The 19,692-nt window shown below is 40.9% G+C and overlaps 1 protein-coding gene across 9 annotated transcripts; it reads right to left on the bottom strand.

Annotated features, from left to right (window-relative positions):
- Positions 1–71: 71 nt before the first annotated feature.
- ATRIP (ATR interacting protein) lies at positions 72–19,023 on the bottom strand. Of its 9 annotated transcripts, XM_049826815.1 has the most exons (15): positions 18,615–19,023; positions 17,679–17,764; positions 16,016–16,186; positions 15,243–15,358; positions 14,864–15,024; positions 14,086–14,173; positions 13,345–13,436; positions 12,409–12,538; positions 10,480–11,208; positions 9,683–9,825; positions 8,978–9,069; positions 7,988–8,071; positions 7,472–7,721; positions 5,990–6,101; positions 72–5,019 (listed from the first exon to the last, which is right to left on the bottom strand). In XM_049826815.1, the coding sequence occupies exons 1-14, from the start codon at positions 19,021–19,023 to the stop codon at positions 6,034–6,036; spliced, it is 2,619 nt and encodes an 872-aa protein (XP_049682772.1). In that variant the 3' UTR covers positions 72–5,019; positions 5,990–6,033. The 9 variants fall into 9 exon arrangements, with proteins under 9 accessions (XP_049682772.1, XP_049682773.1, XP_049682771.1 ...); XM_049826816.1 differs by lacking the exon at positions 72–5,019 and having other exon boundaries at positions 5,797–6,101; positions 17,679–17,761; XM_049826814.1 differs by lacking the exon at positions 72–5,019 and having other exon boundaries at positions 5,797–6,101.
- Between the last annotated feature and the right edge of the window lie 669 nt (positions 19,024–19,692).

The raw sequence follows: 19,692 nt of genomic DNA on the forward strand, positions 1-19,692 counted from the left end.
ACCTTGAATTGCCAGCTAAGTTTCCAATGTAGGATTTAAAAGTAAAGGGGGGGGGTACAACACACCACAAACAATCTACCTCCCCCCCCCGCAACTTGTCCTGAAAGAGTTGTTTATCATGGAATAATCAGGTAGTTTTGTAATGTTGCTTCTTGAATTTGTTGGAGTTTCAGCTGCAGGCTGATAATGTGTTGCAGGTGAGATGTAGATCATTTCACTTCCAATTTTATTTCACATTTTCTCAACAGAATTTCTGTTAGTTTAACTGGGGACAGCAGACAAAATGTATGCTCCTAAAAATGTAAATCTAGTAAACAAATATAATTAATGTTTGGGCTAAAAATTACACCAGCAAATTGCAGAGTTATTTCTGATGTTTTTGTTGCCACTACTTTTTAGTTCATCTGTTTTTCTTTTCCCATGACTCTTTAGCAGGTGCATCTGTGCAATATGGCTGAATTTGAGAAGTGACATGCAGAGAAGCCTTCTTCTGTTCAGAGAAAAGCTGTGTGCCTTTCATTGTCTCTGTGCACAGGAACACAAGCTAGTGTTTTGTTTAAAAGCTTCAGATTTCCTTTAACGAACACATAGGGTTTCAAACGTACCTTCACCCTCTAAAATTGCAGCAAAGTGTCGTATATGAGAGCAAACCACTGAACTAAAAAGTTGAGAGCCTGGGGGTATGAGGAATACTACTGGTTATGTTTTCGTAATGTTTAATCAGCAGTTGTTTATGGTAGTGTGAATTTTTCCAAAACTTGGAACAAAACTTCCAGAACAAAACTTGGCATGCATCTTAAAACCCATGGCAGGGTTGCATGGAGGAGCTGGACACAAAGCAGGGAAAAAAATTAGCAATTGTTGCCAAACAAGCAATTCTCTCCTAATTTTTTTTTTTTCCCAAGTATGGAAACTTAGTATCATATCTAGGCATGTACAATAACTTGCCAGGTTTGCTTTAGCCAGTGGTTTGGGGCCTATTTTTTTCCTGTTGTTTACTATTTGACCTCATCTACTTCTTAGTATAGCCTGTGTCACAGGAACCTGGTCAGATTTACAGCTTTTACGCCATATAGGAAGGAAAAAATGTACCCGAGTTAGACCTGTTGGAGGTGAGAGAAAGCTGAAGAAGAGTTATTTTATCCTTTCAAGATCTCAGGCATCTGTATTGATAGAGTAGTCTCCTCTGCTTCACCTTTATGGCAGTCTCCACTAAGGGCGAGTTAGCCATGTTATAAAGGATGTCCTTCTGTTGTAAAGTGATTTCTTTAGGTTTGAGACACAACTAACTACTTTTGTCCGTACTGGATAGCGAGGAAGCTCTGCCTGGCGCTGTGAGGCATGGGGCCTCTCTGGCTTCCCTGGGGCTGCAGCGTGCTGTGGGTTTGGAAGTGATGCCATTTCCATCTCAGCGCTGTCCCTCCTCTCCTGCAAACTGACAAGTTGGGTGGCTGTTTCGCTTTTTGTTTCACTAGAGTGAAGAACAGTTAAAGATATGTACAAATTAACCTCTGATATCCCATTTCCCTTACTGCAGCCAAAATAACTTTTAAATCAGTTACCTGGAGACTTTTCATTCTAACATTTCTTGCTCCTGCAGTTGGTTTTTGTGGTTCACTCTTCGATGTTACTTTGGCCCTAGAATAAGGTAGGATCTGCCTTACGGACTGTTGGACAGGTGTCACAGCAGAGCTGTGCTGTAAAGGAGGCCTTTAGCAAAACAAATTCTACAGCTACCTTCTCAAAATACCAACCTACAATATGACTAATGCATAGACAAAAAAATTACTGTTCTGTGTCATCTGTTAGGAGACTCTGCAGTTATGTGGTTGGAGTAGAATAACCAATATGAAAATACACTAGCTGTTTCCTCTAGATATTTTCAAAAGCAGGTCACCACTTGATCAGCTGTTCAGAGCACTATTTTCACTTACAAGCTGTAGGACTAAAACTTTTAAGATTAGTCCAAAGTGAACTATATGTACCTGCTGCAGGGACAGGGTGCTCAGCACATTGCTAGCTGTTTGCAGTTAAGCTTCGTACTGAACGTGTCAGCCCTCACTCTTGGAAGCATTTTGACAAACTTCAGCCACAGTGGCTTTGTAGGTCTTTAAAAAGCTCACAGACCACCTTTTCTTAGCAGTCTGCTAAATTATAAACAATGATGTATAGGTTTTATTTTTAACAATTTACACTGTAAATGTAAGTTTGCATTTGCTATTACATTCACAGCAGATAATACACAGTCTTTACACAGGCAGATCAGAACTGCATTTGACCTTAATTAATATAACCATAAATAATTAATATTACTGACTGTAGCATAAAAATATTATTCAATGGTTAAAATAACTTACTGTTCTAATAGTCTAGGACAGGCTAAACTTTCTTAAGCAGTAGTTCACACTAGTGGGATTAATATGAATAAAAACAACTCAGATCAGATGTTACAAAAGTACCTCATCATATAACATGCATTTGCCATCTTCACCTCTTACAGCTTGGTTTATAAAAACGTTTTGAGGCCTGACATGACACACAACAGTGGTTTGTCTTGTCTGTGGAAGTTTGATCGGAGGCAGGACTAGAGCTTACAGAGGCCCCTTCCAACCTCAACTAGCCAATGATTCTACAAGTTGTAGAAAATAAGGTGTTACCTGTGCGAATTCCCTAAATATTTTAGTCAATGAAGCATCATTTATCTTTGTACATAGCTTTAGCAGAAATAAATTGCTGTGTGTTTGAATCCATGCAGTACCTCAGGTCCTTGAATCACCACAGGAAGATGTTTAGCAATGCAATGATGCCACCTCCTGTGCTGTGACTGTTCAAGGGTAGTGTCAGTAGATCTTAAAATACAAGTCTGCAAGGCTACCATCCTCCTCTTTGCATCAGGTTACCTGAGTAATGGCTAACCTAGTAGAGGTGATTGCTCTCTTCATCCAGCTCCTGCCTTGCTTTAGTCCTGTCTGCTCAATACAGTTCATTGAGGAGGAAAAAGCCAGCTATACTTGGCTCAGCTTTCAGCAAAGGGAAAACTCTAGCTGCCATCCCCATGGGCAAGAAAACAGATGGGTGGCTGCTGCTGACTGAGAAATGTGGTAATCATGTATAGAACATGACTAGTGGTTTTTGTTGTTGCTCAATACATCCATTATTCAGTCCTGTGACTGTGCTTGATGCCAGAGTAAATTCCTTTTCTCAGTTAATATGGAGGCACAGCTTATCTGTAACATGTTGGAAAAATGCAAACTGGCCTTGAAAAAAAGAGCTGCTATGTTATGAATTCGTCAGGGAGTGTCTGATGAGAACAGTCTGAGTTCTGTTATTTTTAGGTCATGGAGATAGTAACTAGCCCCATAATCTGTAAAAATGCTTCAGGTTTTTTCAGGGGATGATCAGCTGTTGCATACATGATTGGATCTCTTTAATCCCAAGAGAATGTATAAAGGGAAGAATTACTGAAGGTCAGTACAATCTGCAAAAACCCTGACAAAAGACTGGTCAATGTAAATTACTTTACTTGCAGAACTGCCATAATTATACCTATGTCTGCCTCTTCTCTTTAGGAATGCAGCCTCATTTTTCCTTAGGAGTGTGAACTTTTAACTTACAGAAAATGCCTTTATTTTCAAAAGCTGCAGTTTAGTTTTGTAATACCATGACGTTACTGTAATTTCTGCCAGTGAAGGTGTAGGGTTTGGGGTTGGTCTGTTTGTATATAGCCTGGGCTATGCCACTTCAAAGTCAAAAGTGGGAAGAAAACAATCAGAGTGTAGATGTACACATCAGGGTGTTGTCTGTTAGAGTGGGTGGATGGGAGGGGATGCAGTGCCAGAAGGGAACAGTTAGGGGTATTTTCCTAGCATTTTTTTCCACAGATAACACTTCTGTTTATATAAAGTTTAGCAGTAATACACTTCTCCCTTTTACCAAGTTGCCATACACACATCCTTTAGATGAGGCCAGGAATTTTATAAAAAAATTTTTAAACCGGATTGCTTCAACAATTTAGGATTCCTTAACTGGTTTTCATCCAGACTCCTCAATTTATTTGGTCTGTTCACCCAAAGAAGGGGTTTAAATGCATCTTATTGCTATAAACTCAAATTATGTTTAGAGAAGTTCAGACCAATTGAAAAGAGATGGCAGGTCATTGCATTTTGGGATACTGTGACTATTGTATCTTTGTTAGGACAGCTCTAAGTTTGCCACTCACAGCAGGCTAACTGCCACATACTGCTTTACTACTGCTTATGCTCATAGGGCTATTTTTAAAGAATTACCTTAATGATTATTTTGGATTTGAATAAGGAAGGGGCTTTTACCTGACACTCTCAAGCCCTTCTTTTTAATCCTAAAGGCCAGGAAGTGCTATGTTTTGGGTTTGGTGGTTGTTTTTTTTTCCTAAAGCAGACAAGTCAAATGGTTTTGTGTCATGCTGAAACTTTGGTAGCATGTCTTGCCCAGTGGTCTCGTGGTAGTTCTTGGGTAGTTACCATGCAAGGTAGGTTTTGGTGTTAGGTGCCTGTGCATCCTTTGTTGCTGCATTTAAGCAGGAAAATGGCAGTTCTCCAGATGCTACAAGGAACTTGAAACCTGTTACTGAGAGGAGCAGTTGGCAACTTGTGTTTTATAGAAATGAACAGGCCATGCCTGTTGGAGCTCTGCTAGCTGTTGCTCAACAAGGAGGGGGCTTAGCCCTAGGCTGTGTTGTAGGAGGAAGGAGTGAAGCTTTGTACCCAAGAGCTTTGGCCCTAGGGAGACACGGGATTATTACACGGGTTATTCCTGCATAGCAGTTTCTGGGAAAGTTCAAAAGCGAAAGCCAAGTCAAGAGCTTGTTCAGCACACTGGACTGGGGCTCTTTGCCCAGGCGCACCAAGGCAGGACACAAGCCCTGGGTTATGACCAGAGAAGTGGATGTTTCCCAATTTTCCAAGGGCTTCTTTCCCACTGTAGTACTGTCTCTTCTCCTCCTCCTGGTCCCTGGAGCCAGGCTCCTTCTGAATTGAGTATCTGTCAAAAAATGAAAAAAGCTTTCCAAATTATTTAAAACTACACACCTGTAGGCTTATTTTAGTAGCACTCACTTCCCTTTTTAGGGTCTAAGGTTCAGCTGATACCTGCAGCTGAGTATGGCAGCTGATAATCATACACACTTGAAAGGGTATAGCAACAGTTCTTCTTCCAATCTTCAGTGCTGTATCCTAGGAATGAGATGCTCATTCAACTTTACTGCAGTGTCGATATATCCAGATGCTACAGCCAAAAAGACCCAGTCATTCTGCACACATTTAAATATCCTTCTCTTGCCTAGTGAGATAGAATCCTCTCCTCAACATTACCTTGGAAGAGTAAGATGGTAACTTTTTTTAAAAGTTCTAGTATTTTTTTGTTTTGGCATCTCAATAGTTAACTTTCAGCAGATTCACAAAATTGAGAAAAATGAGTGAACTCAGGTGATCATTACAGAGCTTTGAATTTCTTGCTCAGAACTGAACTGCCAACTATAAGTTATTTGTAGAAAGGTTTTTAAATCACAGTAAACTGTTTACTAATATCAACATGAAAATTTTGGAAGTCAAGCAAGAAAGTGTTACAGCTGCAAAAGAAACAAATGTGTTCAAAACACTTTCATATGAACACAGTGATCCCAAACATCTAAGCACATTCAGCATCATAAATTCAGCTGCAGTCACAGTAAAATGGAGAACACAGTGAAATTTCCGTTCCATTCACAGCAATTTCATAAAGGATGAAATTCATAAACAGAACCAGTCATAAGTCATTGAGTGGTTTTGCACAGCAAAACAGTACATGCAGTATAATTCTTAGATCAAAATTGGTTTTCAGCTACGTTTAGGTGGCACTTAAATAAAATCACAACAAAGAAATGTGTCTTAGTTGTGCTGCATTTGAGTGCAATCTTTATATAATCACTTAAAATAGACAATTTAAATTTCAGATTTACACTGGCAATGATTACTATGATTTAGATGAGGAAGGACAGAGATCTCTTCTAGATGTTAGCTAGCTGGAATCCATTCCTTGGTCTTCTGCTTCTGGCTCAGGAGGATACAATTCATCCAAAATCAGCTCTGCAACAACAACAAAAAAACATGTTTCAGAAAATTATTTTTCTACTTGATACAGAGTACAATTATAGCTGGTATCCATTTGCATTTTAAAACATACTGACTGTAGAAGGCTACAGCAAATACCCTTTTTCAAGGTTCCATGGAAACAGGTCTTTAGATAGGCGTTTTGTCATATAAACTTTTCCCCATTTTTTTTTTTTTAATGCCTAAAAAGGCATTAAAGGAGAGAACTCTCTTGAGCAGTCAAATTTATGTATTAGTGGAAAAACAGTAAAGGGTACTTTGTTATTTTGCAGCTAGTTCTGACTACTTACTAAATTTAAAACCTCATTTTTGTTAACTAATTTTAAAAAGTCGCTAGGACAAAAGCATAGTATTTTGTGTTTTAAAGGAAGAACCTGAAAGCGAACTCTAGGTTTGCAAGGACACGCATGCACCACGATCCCCACCATCACAAGCTGTTACACTGTTTTGGTCCATTCCCAAGCATAACTAGGCAAGGTGTTGGCAAAATTCTAGAAAACCTTGGGACACTCTAAGCAGAGTGGGACAAATACATGGCATGCTGTTTAGCATCTCCAGAAAACTCACTGTAACTAATAGTGCCATGCTTGCATGACCTGCCTTACTGATGCAGTATGTACACCAGCAATGAAGGATTTATCCCTCCAGCTCTGAGTAAGACCAGATGCCTTGTCTGGTACCTTGTAGCAAACCACAGACTGACATAAGAGCACAATCTTCACATCAGCTTTACAACATGCATGTAAATAATGCCACGAGCAAATGAAGAAATGGCATCAAGGTACAAGGAGGAGAGGCAATTTCATGAGATTAGCAGTCTCCAAGAAAGGGACACCAGAAGTGTGCAAAGCAAGGGGCAAGTCCTGATGGACATGGGCTAGAGGAGCTTTTGGGCTAATGGAGGAAGGTTGGGGGTAGAAGAGGGAAGAGGAAGAGAGATGTTAAGGATGCGGGAGGGGTCGGTGTGTAACAATTGCAGAGCGAACGTGTAATGCTAGTTGGACACTTTGAATAATGATTTTTGTTTTTTTTTCAAATAAGGTAACGTAGTGCAGATTGTTCTACTAAAGAGAGCTGGAATATAGGATTTTGTTTCACCAGATAGTAGGGGCATATTTCTACGGAGAGAAGAAAAAGATAAAACTATTGAAGACGAATAGTAGAGTAGTGATTCAGTACAAGGAAGATTGAGAAGCACTAGACTATGGCCTGCCTTCAGAGGTCTGAGCAACAACCATCCATGGTATTTGGTACATGGTAGTTGTTAAATGAGGAAAGAGACAGAAGTAGAATTTCTATTTCTACAGCATAGAAAAAAGCCAACATTATCATTTGACTCATTTTACCTTCACAGGCACTCAGTTTTTGAGTCTTTTTGAGAATTGCTCTTACACCCGGCATGGCTTGGTCATATTGATGGAGAACTTCCAAACAGTGTTCATGAAACAGTTTATCTTTCTGAGAGAGGCTGTGTAAGAGTAAAACAGCATCACGTAAAAACTGAATAATTTGTTCCTTATATGCAGACAAACTGTTCTCAGATCTTCTAATCTTCATCCACTGTCTATGTAACATTATAATTAGTGCCTTAACCACCTGCAAGAGGAAAAAAAGTGCCTCAATAAACAAAGTATAGTAGCAGAAAACTTATTTCATTATGAACTTTACTGATTAATCTCTTCAAACTTCCAAATTTCAGAATATTTTCTAGCAAGCAAAAGCAACCTTCCTAGAAGGTGGCATCCCTTAAAGTACAGTATACTTCTGTTTCATTGTAGCTAAAAAAAGGGGCAAAAAGCTATTTCAGCATTGAATACCTTTAAATTCTCAGTAGATTAAACTCAGCTATTGTAGTGACGTACCTCAAGATTACACTGGCAGTCTGTATCAGGTAATAAAACCGCTGGACTGGAACACCGCATACACCTTGTCAGGAGTCTAACTGTCTATTACAAAACCACACAGATCGCATAATGAGTACTAGGGTTCTGCAGAATTATCAAACAATTAAGCTCCAAATAAAGGGAGGCAGAAATGATATTTCATTACTAGTTTCAAACACCGGGGTTTTTTAACAGTTGATGTTTTTGACCCCCAAAAATTGTTAAAAGTTTTTTCCCTGTAAAACTTTGCAGACCTAGAATTTGCCTCGCACAGAAACCTTTTCAAACTTTCTGATAAGAAAGGCTAACAAGATGCAGTGGGCCTTAATTTTTTGTGTACAAATATGTTTACACTTAATATAACAATGTAGATAGGGGGATAATGAAAATGGTTCAGAATTCTTTCAAATGAGAGCAGAGGTGGAGCAAATAATAGAACCTTAAACAAGTTACCACTGTCAGTACAAACAATACAAATTAAGTTCAAAAGCTGTTCTTCCTATATATAATCATGACGATTATACAGCAAGCTAGCATTTCCACTGAATACAATGAATATAATTGTAAGTCACTACAGACGGACTTTTATATGCAATAACTCATATGATACAGTTTAGAAGTAATTAATATGATCAAAATGAATCATAGATCTTGCTTCCTTCCTCCATCAATTTAAAAGCAAAATAAAGCTTGATGTTGAACATTTACAGTCATCCTAGGATCTTTCTTGCTTTTTCAGTGACTTAACTATGACTATTATGACTGATGTTCTCTTTAAGAATAGTTACTGATTCAGTTTCAAGCAGCTACTCTTAAAATCAGCATAATCCCTTACTGCAAGCCAATACTTTGTGTTCTCTTTCAGCTGGAGAAAGAGCTTGCTTTTGGAAAATTTGTGCATTGCCCTGCTCCTCCCACTCCCCCAGCTGGAAACAGCAGGAAAGTATATGAACAAACAACTGTAGTTACCTCTTGTTCCAGCTGAAGCCAAAGCATTTCAGATGCTGATTTATCTGGTCTTGATGTAATATACATGTACAGTGCAAGAAGAAGGCAGGTGTCTGAAACAGAGATGACTTTGTTCTTTTCCCAACTAGTCAATTGTTGATGACAAAAATTAGTCTTGTCACACAAGAAAGCATTTCAGAAAATACATAGAGAGCTATCCTGGGACACATGATACAGGTTCAACTTCTTGCTTTACTTCAGACATCTTGCGCAGTGCTGAAGAAACTAGCATCCCTAAACTGCGTATATGCATTCGTGGTAATACTGTCCTACTTCATTCATAAGGAACTGGACAAAGGCTATTTGTCAGGCAGAGTACTGGAATCCCTAAACTCAACAGTATCATGAGCACAGATAAATAAAACTTCAGATCTCTTCAAAAGCCTTTTTTTCCTCATCAGTCTTTAATAAAATAAATATTAATCTGGCAAGTAGTTTTAAAAATCCACATGGGTAGCAAAAGCACTGTATGTAGACAGATACCACAAGACAAAATACTCTTCAAACAATAACTGAAACACTGCACTAAAAAAACAAGTTTTCCAGTAATAATGTAGGCTTTTTGCCTTTTGGGGTTTTAACACCTTGGAGCAAGGCCTGTTTCCATTACTTTTAGTCATGCCAACATTCAAATGATAACAGTCTCTGTGTTATGCAGTCTTTTACCTGAATGAGAACAAAGTTGAGCAACTAATGCGTGGTGCTGAGCAAGAATACACAACAGTCTCACGGTCAAAAGGACAGCAGGCAAAGGAGTCTCTGGACACAGACAACCGAACAGTATCTGGCTACTCAGTAAGTGCTGGAAACTTCAAAACAAAACTCAGAGTTAGAAATGGGAAACGCACTGATAAGTTGAAAAGACACTCTTTCTTGTACACAGCATTGTAATTTGTGCCTTTTTAGCCATTCAAAACATATCTGATCTCAACTTACATGTCATAAACACAAAGTATATGGAAAAACATATTCAGTTACATTTGGCAGTCAGTCTGCAATTCATACTATGGTTGTGTATATTAGAGTATTAGCAGATGAAATGTCTCATTTCTGAGAGTGGTGTTTTACCTACCAGAATGAGACCTTGTGCTTTCATTCATATGCATCTCCCAGCAGTCACAAAAAAAAACCAAAATGAATGGTATAGATATTCTGATCAACTGCATATGGCCTTAAGAAGTTTTCTCACTTTCAAGTGACAGCTATGGAATGAGACAACAGCATCTGCTTCTATAAACATCATAAGCAAATCTTGTTACTGATCGGAGGCGATTATCACATTCATTAACAGCAGAGGCAGTAGAAAGATCCCTCAACTGCTTCTCAAAGGTGATCTGAGAAACGTGATATTCCCTCATACATGTCAAAACTTCTACTGTCATCTGCACAAATTAGTTTCAACGGAGAATGAAAATTGCTAAACAACAGAGTCTGAAATAATTTTAAAGCTATTACTGACTTACTTTATTAGTAAGTCCATTGTTGAATTTTCAGCTAATTTCACCAAAACTTTTAGGCTTTGGTTCAGTATACTATCAGTTTGGGAGCCTCTTGCAGCAGAAAAACCTAAAACCTGAAGCAGCTTTTTAAACAAAGGATGTTGAGCTCGATCGTTATTGGGAGCATCCTGTGGAGCTACAGGCAGCCCTCCTTGTGTCCTGGTATCTTCTTTATTATCACACTGATTATCACACAGCACATTTTTGTCCATCTTGGAAACCTGTTCATCTCCAGCAGCAGAACTTTTTTCCACTTCAGTAGATAGCAATGTGTGGACAACATCCCAGCTATAAAACGCCAAATAATAAAGAATACCCAGTGATATAACTGTAGTTTCTTCAAGAGACAACCTGAAGTCCTCCTTACTTGACCCCATATTTGTGTTGGTTCTGGAAGAAACAGCTGAATGGTTTCCACAAGAACCATTGACTGACTTGACCGCCAATTGTACAGCTTGACAGTATGCACCAATATGGTGTTCTACCAAGGGCAAGAGATGCACAGCGCCTCGGATCTTGCAGCGTGTGAGGTGTGAGAACTCTGTCCGGCTTTCTGTTGGGCTTCCTTCAGATAATCCTTCGTCCATAGCAATCAAATTCAGTCCTGTTATTGCAAGTTCTTGAGCTTCTCGCAGGGATACAAGAGGTGCAGTTTCTTGAGTTGTCCTGCTGCTGGGTAGTTGTGTGGACTTTCTATCCAAATAAATTTAAAAGAAGGGAAATACTTCAGAAGAAAAGGCAGAGAACATAGTTGAAATTTGAGTTACCCATATTCTGAATCAAATAATAGAAAGGCCAGAGTAATAAGAGATGTCTGTTCCCAAAATAAAACCTAAATTGGCGGGGGGCGGGGGGGGGGGGGCAATCCTACTCCCTTATATCTGCATGGAAGAGCAATTTCAAAGCATTCCTAGGTCTTGGTAAAGTAGTCAAGAGCTTACAGTTGAGTAACTTCAGCAGCTCACTAAAAGGCATTGTCTGAAACTACATTTCAAACATTGGCTTTCCAATTTCATGCTTTTCATAACCTATGATATATTCTTATCTTCCCCTGATGTTATTTGGTAGCTTCTGGGAAGAATGGTATCTGTACATTACTGATCTGTAATATATAGGGGCCTTTAAAGGACTACAACAGCAATAAAAAATTGTTTTCTTGGCCAGAGACGAGAGAGTTCAGCTCTTGAACTAGTCAAACTACAGCTACAAAGGCCAAACGCACCACCTCTACTTGCATAAGTGGCAAGGGCAATGCCCTTGCTATGAACCCACAGAAGACAAGAATTACTAACAAAATAACATATCAGGAAAGCAAAGGTATTTCAGGAGCTACAGGCTTATTCTTTAAAGTGAAAATTGATTAAAATTTATATCAAATATTCATATTTACAATGCTTTACTGGTCACTATAAATATATCTTGGAACATTACATATAAACTGTACATTACAAATTGAACATAGTTTAGACTTTGAAGATATAAAGCCTACTGCTCTCTTGACGACATTTTCAAGATTTTCTTCCCACTTAACTCATGATCATGTTTAAATGCTTCCCTCATTGCAATACAAGGTTTATGTCATTAAATGGCTAACAACGGCAGCTGCTAACGGTCACTCCCGGGTTTTACAAAACATGCTTCTGTGCCTTCCCCTAAAACATAATTAACCTAGTTTATCTCTTAGTGTTGTTCCGCTGTCTAGTATCTATGATAATCAAAGATTAATAATCAAAGATGCAGAATGTTACAAATTTTTCATTAAAAGGCCTAACCAAAACAGCATTTAACACGAGGAATGAGCTATCCTACACGAATAAGCATTTCTTAGTACAGAGAATGCCACTATACTAAGAACATGTCAGATACAGTTTAACGAAAAAATGTAAAACTTACGTATCCAAATAGTTAGGCTGCAATACAGCTCCAGGTGGAGGCTCAGAGTTACTGCTAAGAAGGTGGCAGAGTCCTAGTAATGACCCAGGCACAATGGGCTGCTTCATCAGTGCATTTAGTAAGATAGAACCTAATAAAAGGATACATAATTGTCTTTGGAGTAGCTTTACCATCAACTGCAACATCAACAACAACAACAAATTAATATTTCAAAAGATTAGCCTTATTTATAGTGCTGTCAACCTCAATTTTTTCATTACAAATCTTCTTTCTCTACAAGAGAATGATTTTCAGAAAAATTGATTTAAGATATGATTTAAATATTAACCAATTTATATTTAGAGATATTTTAATTACAATCCCTTATTAGCAAAATAGCTTAAGCCAAATGATAGTATATCCCAACTATCCTGATGACTTGCCCTCCATGTTCCAGTCCAGACATTAAAATTACGTGATGCAATTCTATTCTGAATTGTAAATTAAATAGTACCCTGAAGACTTCCTGGTGCTGACTGTGGTAAATGTTGCTTTATTGTTTTTACCTTAATTTAAAAAAAAAAAAAAAAAAAGTACATTTTTCCTGGTTTTGTATCAGTTTACAATAACAAGCATAATATATTAATACTGAAAGAACCAGCCTTGTAATAAGATGCCTCTTGATCCACAACCTTCCATAAAGCAAAACCCAGGCAAACTTTTTTCTTAAAGAGTAACAACATAAGAATGTTGTTATGATACAAAATAATAATATAATCTGAAATGTTTTACTGCAAAAATCACAACATTCAAAGCAAAAAGCAGCGAGCTGAACACCACTATTTTGTGCAGTGGCGTTGTATGTAGCAGGCTCCTCAGCATGACACTGCTTAGTAAAGGCATCTGAGCTGTTCCTCAGAAATGCTCACTATTTCTGCATTAACAGAATTAAGTTACCTCGTGCGTTTCGTTTAGGTACAGAGTTGTAGGAACCGTTTTTTGCCATTGCTTCACACTTCATGGCTAAAACTTCAGGATGGGTTATCTTACTGTCTAAAACAAACAGTAATTATGAGTCTAATGTGAGAACTACATTGCTTATGTATATGTACCTATCCTTTACACACATTCAGTTAGCCATAGCTGTTATATAGTTAAGTAGACAGATTGTATACAAGACAAATGTTTTTTACTGGTCTAACTCAGATACGTCAAACAATGGTTAAGAGCTGTGATGCAAGTAGAACTGTTGCCCAAAATAAATTAGAAAAGTGAATAAAATTTCACCTTTACTATCAGATGTTCCACAAGTTGCTCACTGCTATTGCTCGCAGCTTTTCTTTTAGAAAAAAACAATACCTTAAGTTGAATTCCCACTAGTAGCAGAGATTTACATGACACTAGTTAAAAATCAACATAAAATTCTTCAAACAAGCAAGCAACCCCCCCCCACTCTCTCTCATTTCATAGTCTTCCAATAATCTATATATGTCACAGTTACTAGCCAAACTGAAGCCAAAAGCCTTGCAGGGTTCAGAAGACAAATAACCAAGTGTGTTTTTCAAATGAACAGGCATATTGAGTGTTTTTACCATAACAAACAGTCAGGAGGCTAAAAGAATAGCCATACTACTGCTTTAAGGCTACTGTATTTTTCTTTTTGATGGAGTTCTGCCCATTTGGTTTCAGATTGAATACCATAACTGACAGTAACATCTCAGATTTTTCAGGACTCTTCCTGTAAGGATTAGTTGATGATATCCAGATTTCTTCCATTTGTTATTTCCTATTGGAAACACGGCAGTCAGCTGCTATAAAAAACCCACCATTTCTCGTTTCATATTATAGCAATCTTCAAATACATGCATATATTCATTTCCTAAGCTTTATTCAAGGAATTTCAAGATACAATGTTGTGAGAATTATTGCCCTACACATAAAAGAGGAAATGAGTACACTGTTTCAGTTGCTTCTTTCAATACGGCTAAATATGTACCCTTTAAAATAAAATCCCCCAAAAGGTCAGCTTTAAAGCCAAAACCACAAGAATACCAAAAATACATTAACTGACTAGCAGAGCAATTCAAGAAATAGGCAAATTATTTCCTGTTCTTCTTTATTCAGTGAGAGAGGCAGATTAACAGTTTGGATATTTTAGTTCATCACATAATAAATGAAAATTCTTCATTACGGCCGATAGCCGCTTCATCATTGACATCTTGGCATCTGGTATACAGGCATTACCAAGGCGTGAATTAAAACGCTCTTGATGCAAATTTGAGTCATAGCTATTTAAAGCCAATTGGTATAAAATGGAAAGAAATTTAAGCAAAACCGAAATCAAACAAATACTTGTTTTTCCTCTACAGTGAACTTACTGAAACTGTTCAGTCACATAGCTGACTATAAAAAATCCTTATCTAAGGCAGAATGTTCATATGCAGCTAAAAATGTTGCAAATTGTATATGGGTTTACCTTCTTTGATCAAAGTAGCTGGGGCAATCAAATTTCCCGAAGAACACGATGGTCTAGTGGACATTTCAGCATTGAAGGATTCCTTTGTAGGAAAAGATCTTTTTCCAGGCTGCGGAGAACATCCTTCTGATTTCACTTGTATTGCAAGATTCTTTTTAGGGCTAAAATAAAAATCAAACACTTAGATGAATCTGTATTTCTTTCATAATTATTTTATTAAGCAATAAACAAGGATCTTTTTACACTGATGTTTTAAAGGTACTTCATTATAAACTCTTTGCATTTCTGTCACAGATACGAGGAAGGCTCTTTTTGAGCAAATTCCATAAAGGTCAACCGACTTTTTTGGTTGTATTTTTTTAAAGACAACAACTCCTACCTTGGCATTAAACCTGTCTGAGTAACATGTTTATTTCTTTCACAGTTCTGAAGTCGTGTCCTTAATTCATTCATTTCTGCATCTTTGAACTGCAACTCTGACTGTAATGACAGTAACTGAAAAAGGAATTAAAAAGACAGTTTTGCTGTTACTGAATAATTTAGAGGTGTTATAACTGCAGAGCAACTAGAATTACCGTAAGATTTCAAGATTACCATCTACTTACTGTGAACTCTGCACAAGATCTCCATTTTTAGGTATGTTAGTCCAATTAATACTATCTTAGAACCAAGTGCCACAACTTCAGGCAAGAAGCATATGACTTGTTAAGACAGACCAAGTGTCACGCAGAGCATGACTACAGTGAGGCTGTTAACTGCAGAGTAGACAGGACAAAAGCAGCCACTGTCCTCTTCAGGGCTTTCAGAAAGATGACTGCAACAGGAATAGCAATCTGATCAGAGTCATAAAGCATATCCTGTCACTTTTTTCCACTTTAAAATACATTCCAATTTCAATGTTCTTGGGATTGCTTAAAAAAAGCAACGAGTAAATTAAAATCTCTACTACTTGAATTCTACTATTTTATTTTTGCAGAAGAAAACCCTCAGTAAGTTCTTATAAATGCTTTCTTCTAGATAAGAAAATAAAAGCATTCATCATTTTGAAATTTCACACAAATGTTCTTCCTTTGACTAGATGGTCTGTGACATCATTAAGTTATACAATTAGCTGCTGCATGTGATGTGCAGGTAATTGACGTATTTACAAACCTTTTTGGAGAACTCTTTTTCTTTTTCACTTAAGGTCTGAGTTTTTTGCTGTTCCAATAGCATGTATGATCTCTTCTGTTCCTCCATAGCATACTCCATCTGCTGCATTGAGTCACGCAAAATTTTAATTTCTCCATTTTTAGTAAGAATTTCATCCTGCATTTCTTTCAGCTGCAAAGAGATGAACTCCATTAAAGGATGTATATAACCAAAAGTATGTATTTATATCATTATACTTTCTAGGGAGAAAAATGCTCCTGTAACCCAGTTCAGAAATTCTGCGGCATTGCTTCTCATCTTTTTCTGATTAAATCAGGCTCAGATATGTTTTTCTCTAACATAATTATAAAATGACAGCAAAGGCACGTCTTCATATACCACCCTGGTATCCGTCAGAGACCATTCTTCTCTTTCCCCTTCTCTGTGATTATGGTCTTTTTTGAAAAGTATTCAAGTCACACACATCAATGATTTATTCACTGTTCAGATGATAAAAATGATAATTTAACTATATTTCATCTAGCATAGCAGCCAACAAGCACGCTGTCCTAAACAAGCTACCGCCCCCAGGCAGTATCTTCATGACCTATATAGTCTCAAATACTTTCTGAACAGCCATTACCCTCAGAGACAAAACTTTGGAAAGATAATAAATGAGTTACTCGGACAAGCATGGAGGAAAAAAGCAGAAAGACACCTCTACACCCTTATGGTTTACCCTCACGTTGAATGCACTGTACAGGCAGGAGCTTCCCCAATAAAGAAGGACATAAAAGAACTGGAAAAGATTCAGAAAACAGAGGTAAGGGTGAGGAGAGAAAAGTAAATAGGGTAGGACCCTCCCACCTGGGAGAAAGCACAACTGTGAGGAAACAAAGGTCTATGGAGGTGTGAGTGCCATGCACAAGTTATTCCTTGTTTAATGCCTCTTGTTAACAGTCAAGACCCATCCACTGAAAATCACTAGGTTCAAAGTTCAAAATAAAAATCAAAGAAATTTCCCGACACAGTTGTGTTGGTAAGCTGCGGACCTTTTTCACACTAAAAAGGTATCCAGAACCAAATACACAAGCGTTTAAAAAAAATACACTACAGAATATTAAATACACGTATAATACTTCTGGATCAGGAAGTACCTACCTGAAATTTTACCAGAGGCTAAAAGATGACTCTGGTAAAATATCATCATAAACTTGCTCGGGTCTTATATTCTTCCTAAGCTGTCTGCCAAAAAAGGATGGAGTTGGTATGGGCATTTGTACCTTCTTTTCCACACCTATTTCTTCCCCATAGTATCTTTCCATAAGGGATCATCAGAAGGTAAAGTAACATAGCACAAACATCACTTTACTTTCTTAAATCTTTAAGTTGCCCCAAGCGGCTTTTGGTGACTAGCTGACAGGACAGAGGAGAACCGATTTGATAGGAAACGAGTAAAACTGACGAAGTAGCATTTGCTAATCTGAAATGGCCAAGAAATTAAATATTGCTTTCACTCTTAATATTACTAGAGCTGTTTCTAGTATGATGCTTTTCACAGATCCATGGATTTCAAAGATTACTAATCAACTTGATTAGAATGAAATACTGAACTTATCCCACCTTTCAGTTAGCCCTGTGAAAAAAATGTGATATTTAAGGGGGAGGGGAAGATATTGCTAACCTTCTGTTTAATTTCTTCATGCTGCGTTTGCAGTACTTCAAACTGGAATGCGTCTCTCATTAGACTATCTTCTGTACTGCTTGCTGCTGCAGAAAAAAGCCAAGATCTGTTCTGAAGCACGGGTGATGCATGCATATCACTGATGACCTAACATCAAGATTTTGTTATTTACCATGACATAGGTCTGAATGTCTTAATATCTATACTGTCACTACAAACAGGTAAATTGCATGCACCTAATCACCACAGTAACTTTTTTAGAGCTCCTGTATCCATCCTTGAAACGGAGAAGAAACACCCCCACCCCCCCCCACATTTCTCACATCTGTGAAACAGCAAGTGCAAGCATTTCCTCCGAGATAATTTTAGCTAATGCACCCTGCCACAAGTAAGGCTTAACTGGAAACTTTGCGACCTGGAGAGATTACAAACGTTAGCATTGCTCAAGCGTACCGAGAGGATTTAAGCCCTCCGTACTTAAGCGTGAGCGAAGCCCCGTGCGCCTTCTCCAAGTACGCCTGAAAGTCAACTGCTAGCGTGAGACGCGGGATGCACTTACGGGTGGAAGTTAACGGTTAGGAGAAGGCCCAAAATCCGGCAGCCAGCACGCACGATACCACGAACAAGAGGTACAGCCCGCTGCAAGCGGGCGGCACTCGGGGCCCGTTTTCGGGAGCAGGCCGGAGGGGCCGCCGCCCGCCTCAGGCGCCCCCCGCCAGAGAACGAGCGGTTCCCGCTCCCGTCAGCTCGGCGCTCCGGGCCTCGACCAGCCCTCCGAGCGCTCGCCATCCCACCGCCACGTTCCCGGAGCCGGGACGGACAGCCCCACGCAATTCCCAGCCGGGGTAACGACCGAGACCTGCGCGGGCTGCAGCGAACCCCCCCCCGCCGACGGCAGCAGCCGCCGAGGCCCAACCGCCCTCCGCCGCCCCGAACCTTTCGGCCTCCTCCCCGCGGCGGGGGCGACGCCCCGGGGCTGCCCCGCGGCCGCCCGCCGCTCGGCGCCGCTCGCTCCGAAGGCGGCCCACGCGTGTCTCGGGGGGGCGGCGGCGGCCGCCGCCTCCTGCGACAGCGCCTGCGAAGCCAGGATGTCGATCTCCTCCAGGTCGTCCGCCGTGAAGTCGTCGTTGTCCCCGAAGGGGTCTGACGGCCCTTCCTCGGGCCCGGCCGCCCCCGAGCTCCTGGGGCGCTTGTGGGGCGGGAAGCCGTTCTCCAGGGCGCCGCCGCTGCGGCCCGCCGCGGCCGGGGGAGCGGGCCCGGGCCCGGGCCCGGGCCCGGCCCAGCCCGCCGCGCACGGCTCCGGGCCGCTCCGCTTCCGCGGCCCGAGCGGGGGCTGCGCCGCCATGGCGGGGTCCGCGCCGGAACCGCCGCCGGCCCCGCAGGGGGACGCCCACCGGGCCCAGGCGCCGCCTGCCGAGGCCCGGCCACGCCCCCCGCGCGCCGCGCCGCCCACCAATCACCGGCGGGGAGGGCTTCCCTCAGACCAATGGCGGGGCAGCCGCCGGACCGACGGCGGCTCCCGCGGATCAAGCCCAGCGCCGCCCGTAAGCGTCCCCGCGATTGGCCGCGGCGACCCGCGCTGCAAGCGCCTCGCTGATTGGCCCGGCGGCGCGCGGGCGGGCGGGCGCGAGCGGGGCGGGCGGCGGCGGCGGCGGCGGCGGCGGCGGCTGGGGGGGGAGGGGAACGGGCTGCTGACGTCAGACCGTTAGCGGGTGATGTCATAGCACGCCGCGGTGAGGGCCTGGGCTACTGACGGAAGGCCAGGCGCCGGGCGGCGGTGCGGTGGCGCTGGCAGCTGGGCGGGTGTCGTCACGCCGGGCCTCCCGTAGCGTGGCAGGTGCCGGCTGCCGCAGGGCCGCCGTGCCAGGCCTGTGGTGATGATGTCGCGAGCAGCACCTGGTGATGTCACGGCGTACAGGCCCTGCAGGGCAGGGTTGGCGGGCTGCTGGCAGCCGGCCCGGCCCGTGGCGTGGCCGCGCCGGTGCCCCGGGCTCCTTGGTGTCAGGACGGCGCC

This window comes from Accipiter gentilis, chromosome 23 (genome assembly GCF_929443795.1).
Source record: "Accipiter gentilis chromosome 23, bAccGen1.1, whole genome shotgun sequence".
NCBI lineage: Eukaryota > Metazoa > Chordata > Aves > Accipitriformes > Accipitridae > Astur > Astur gentilis.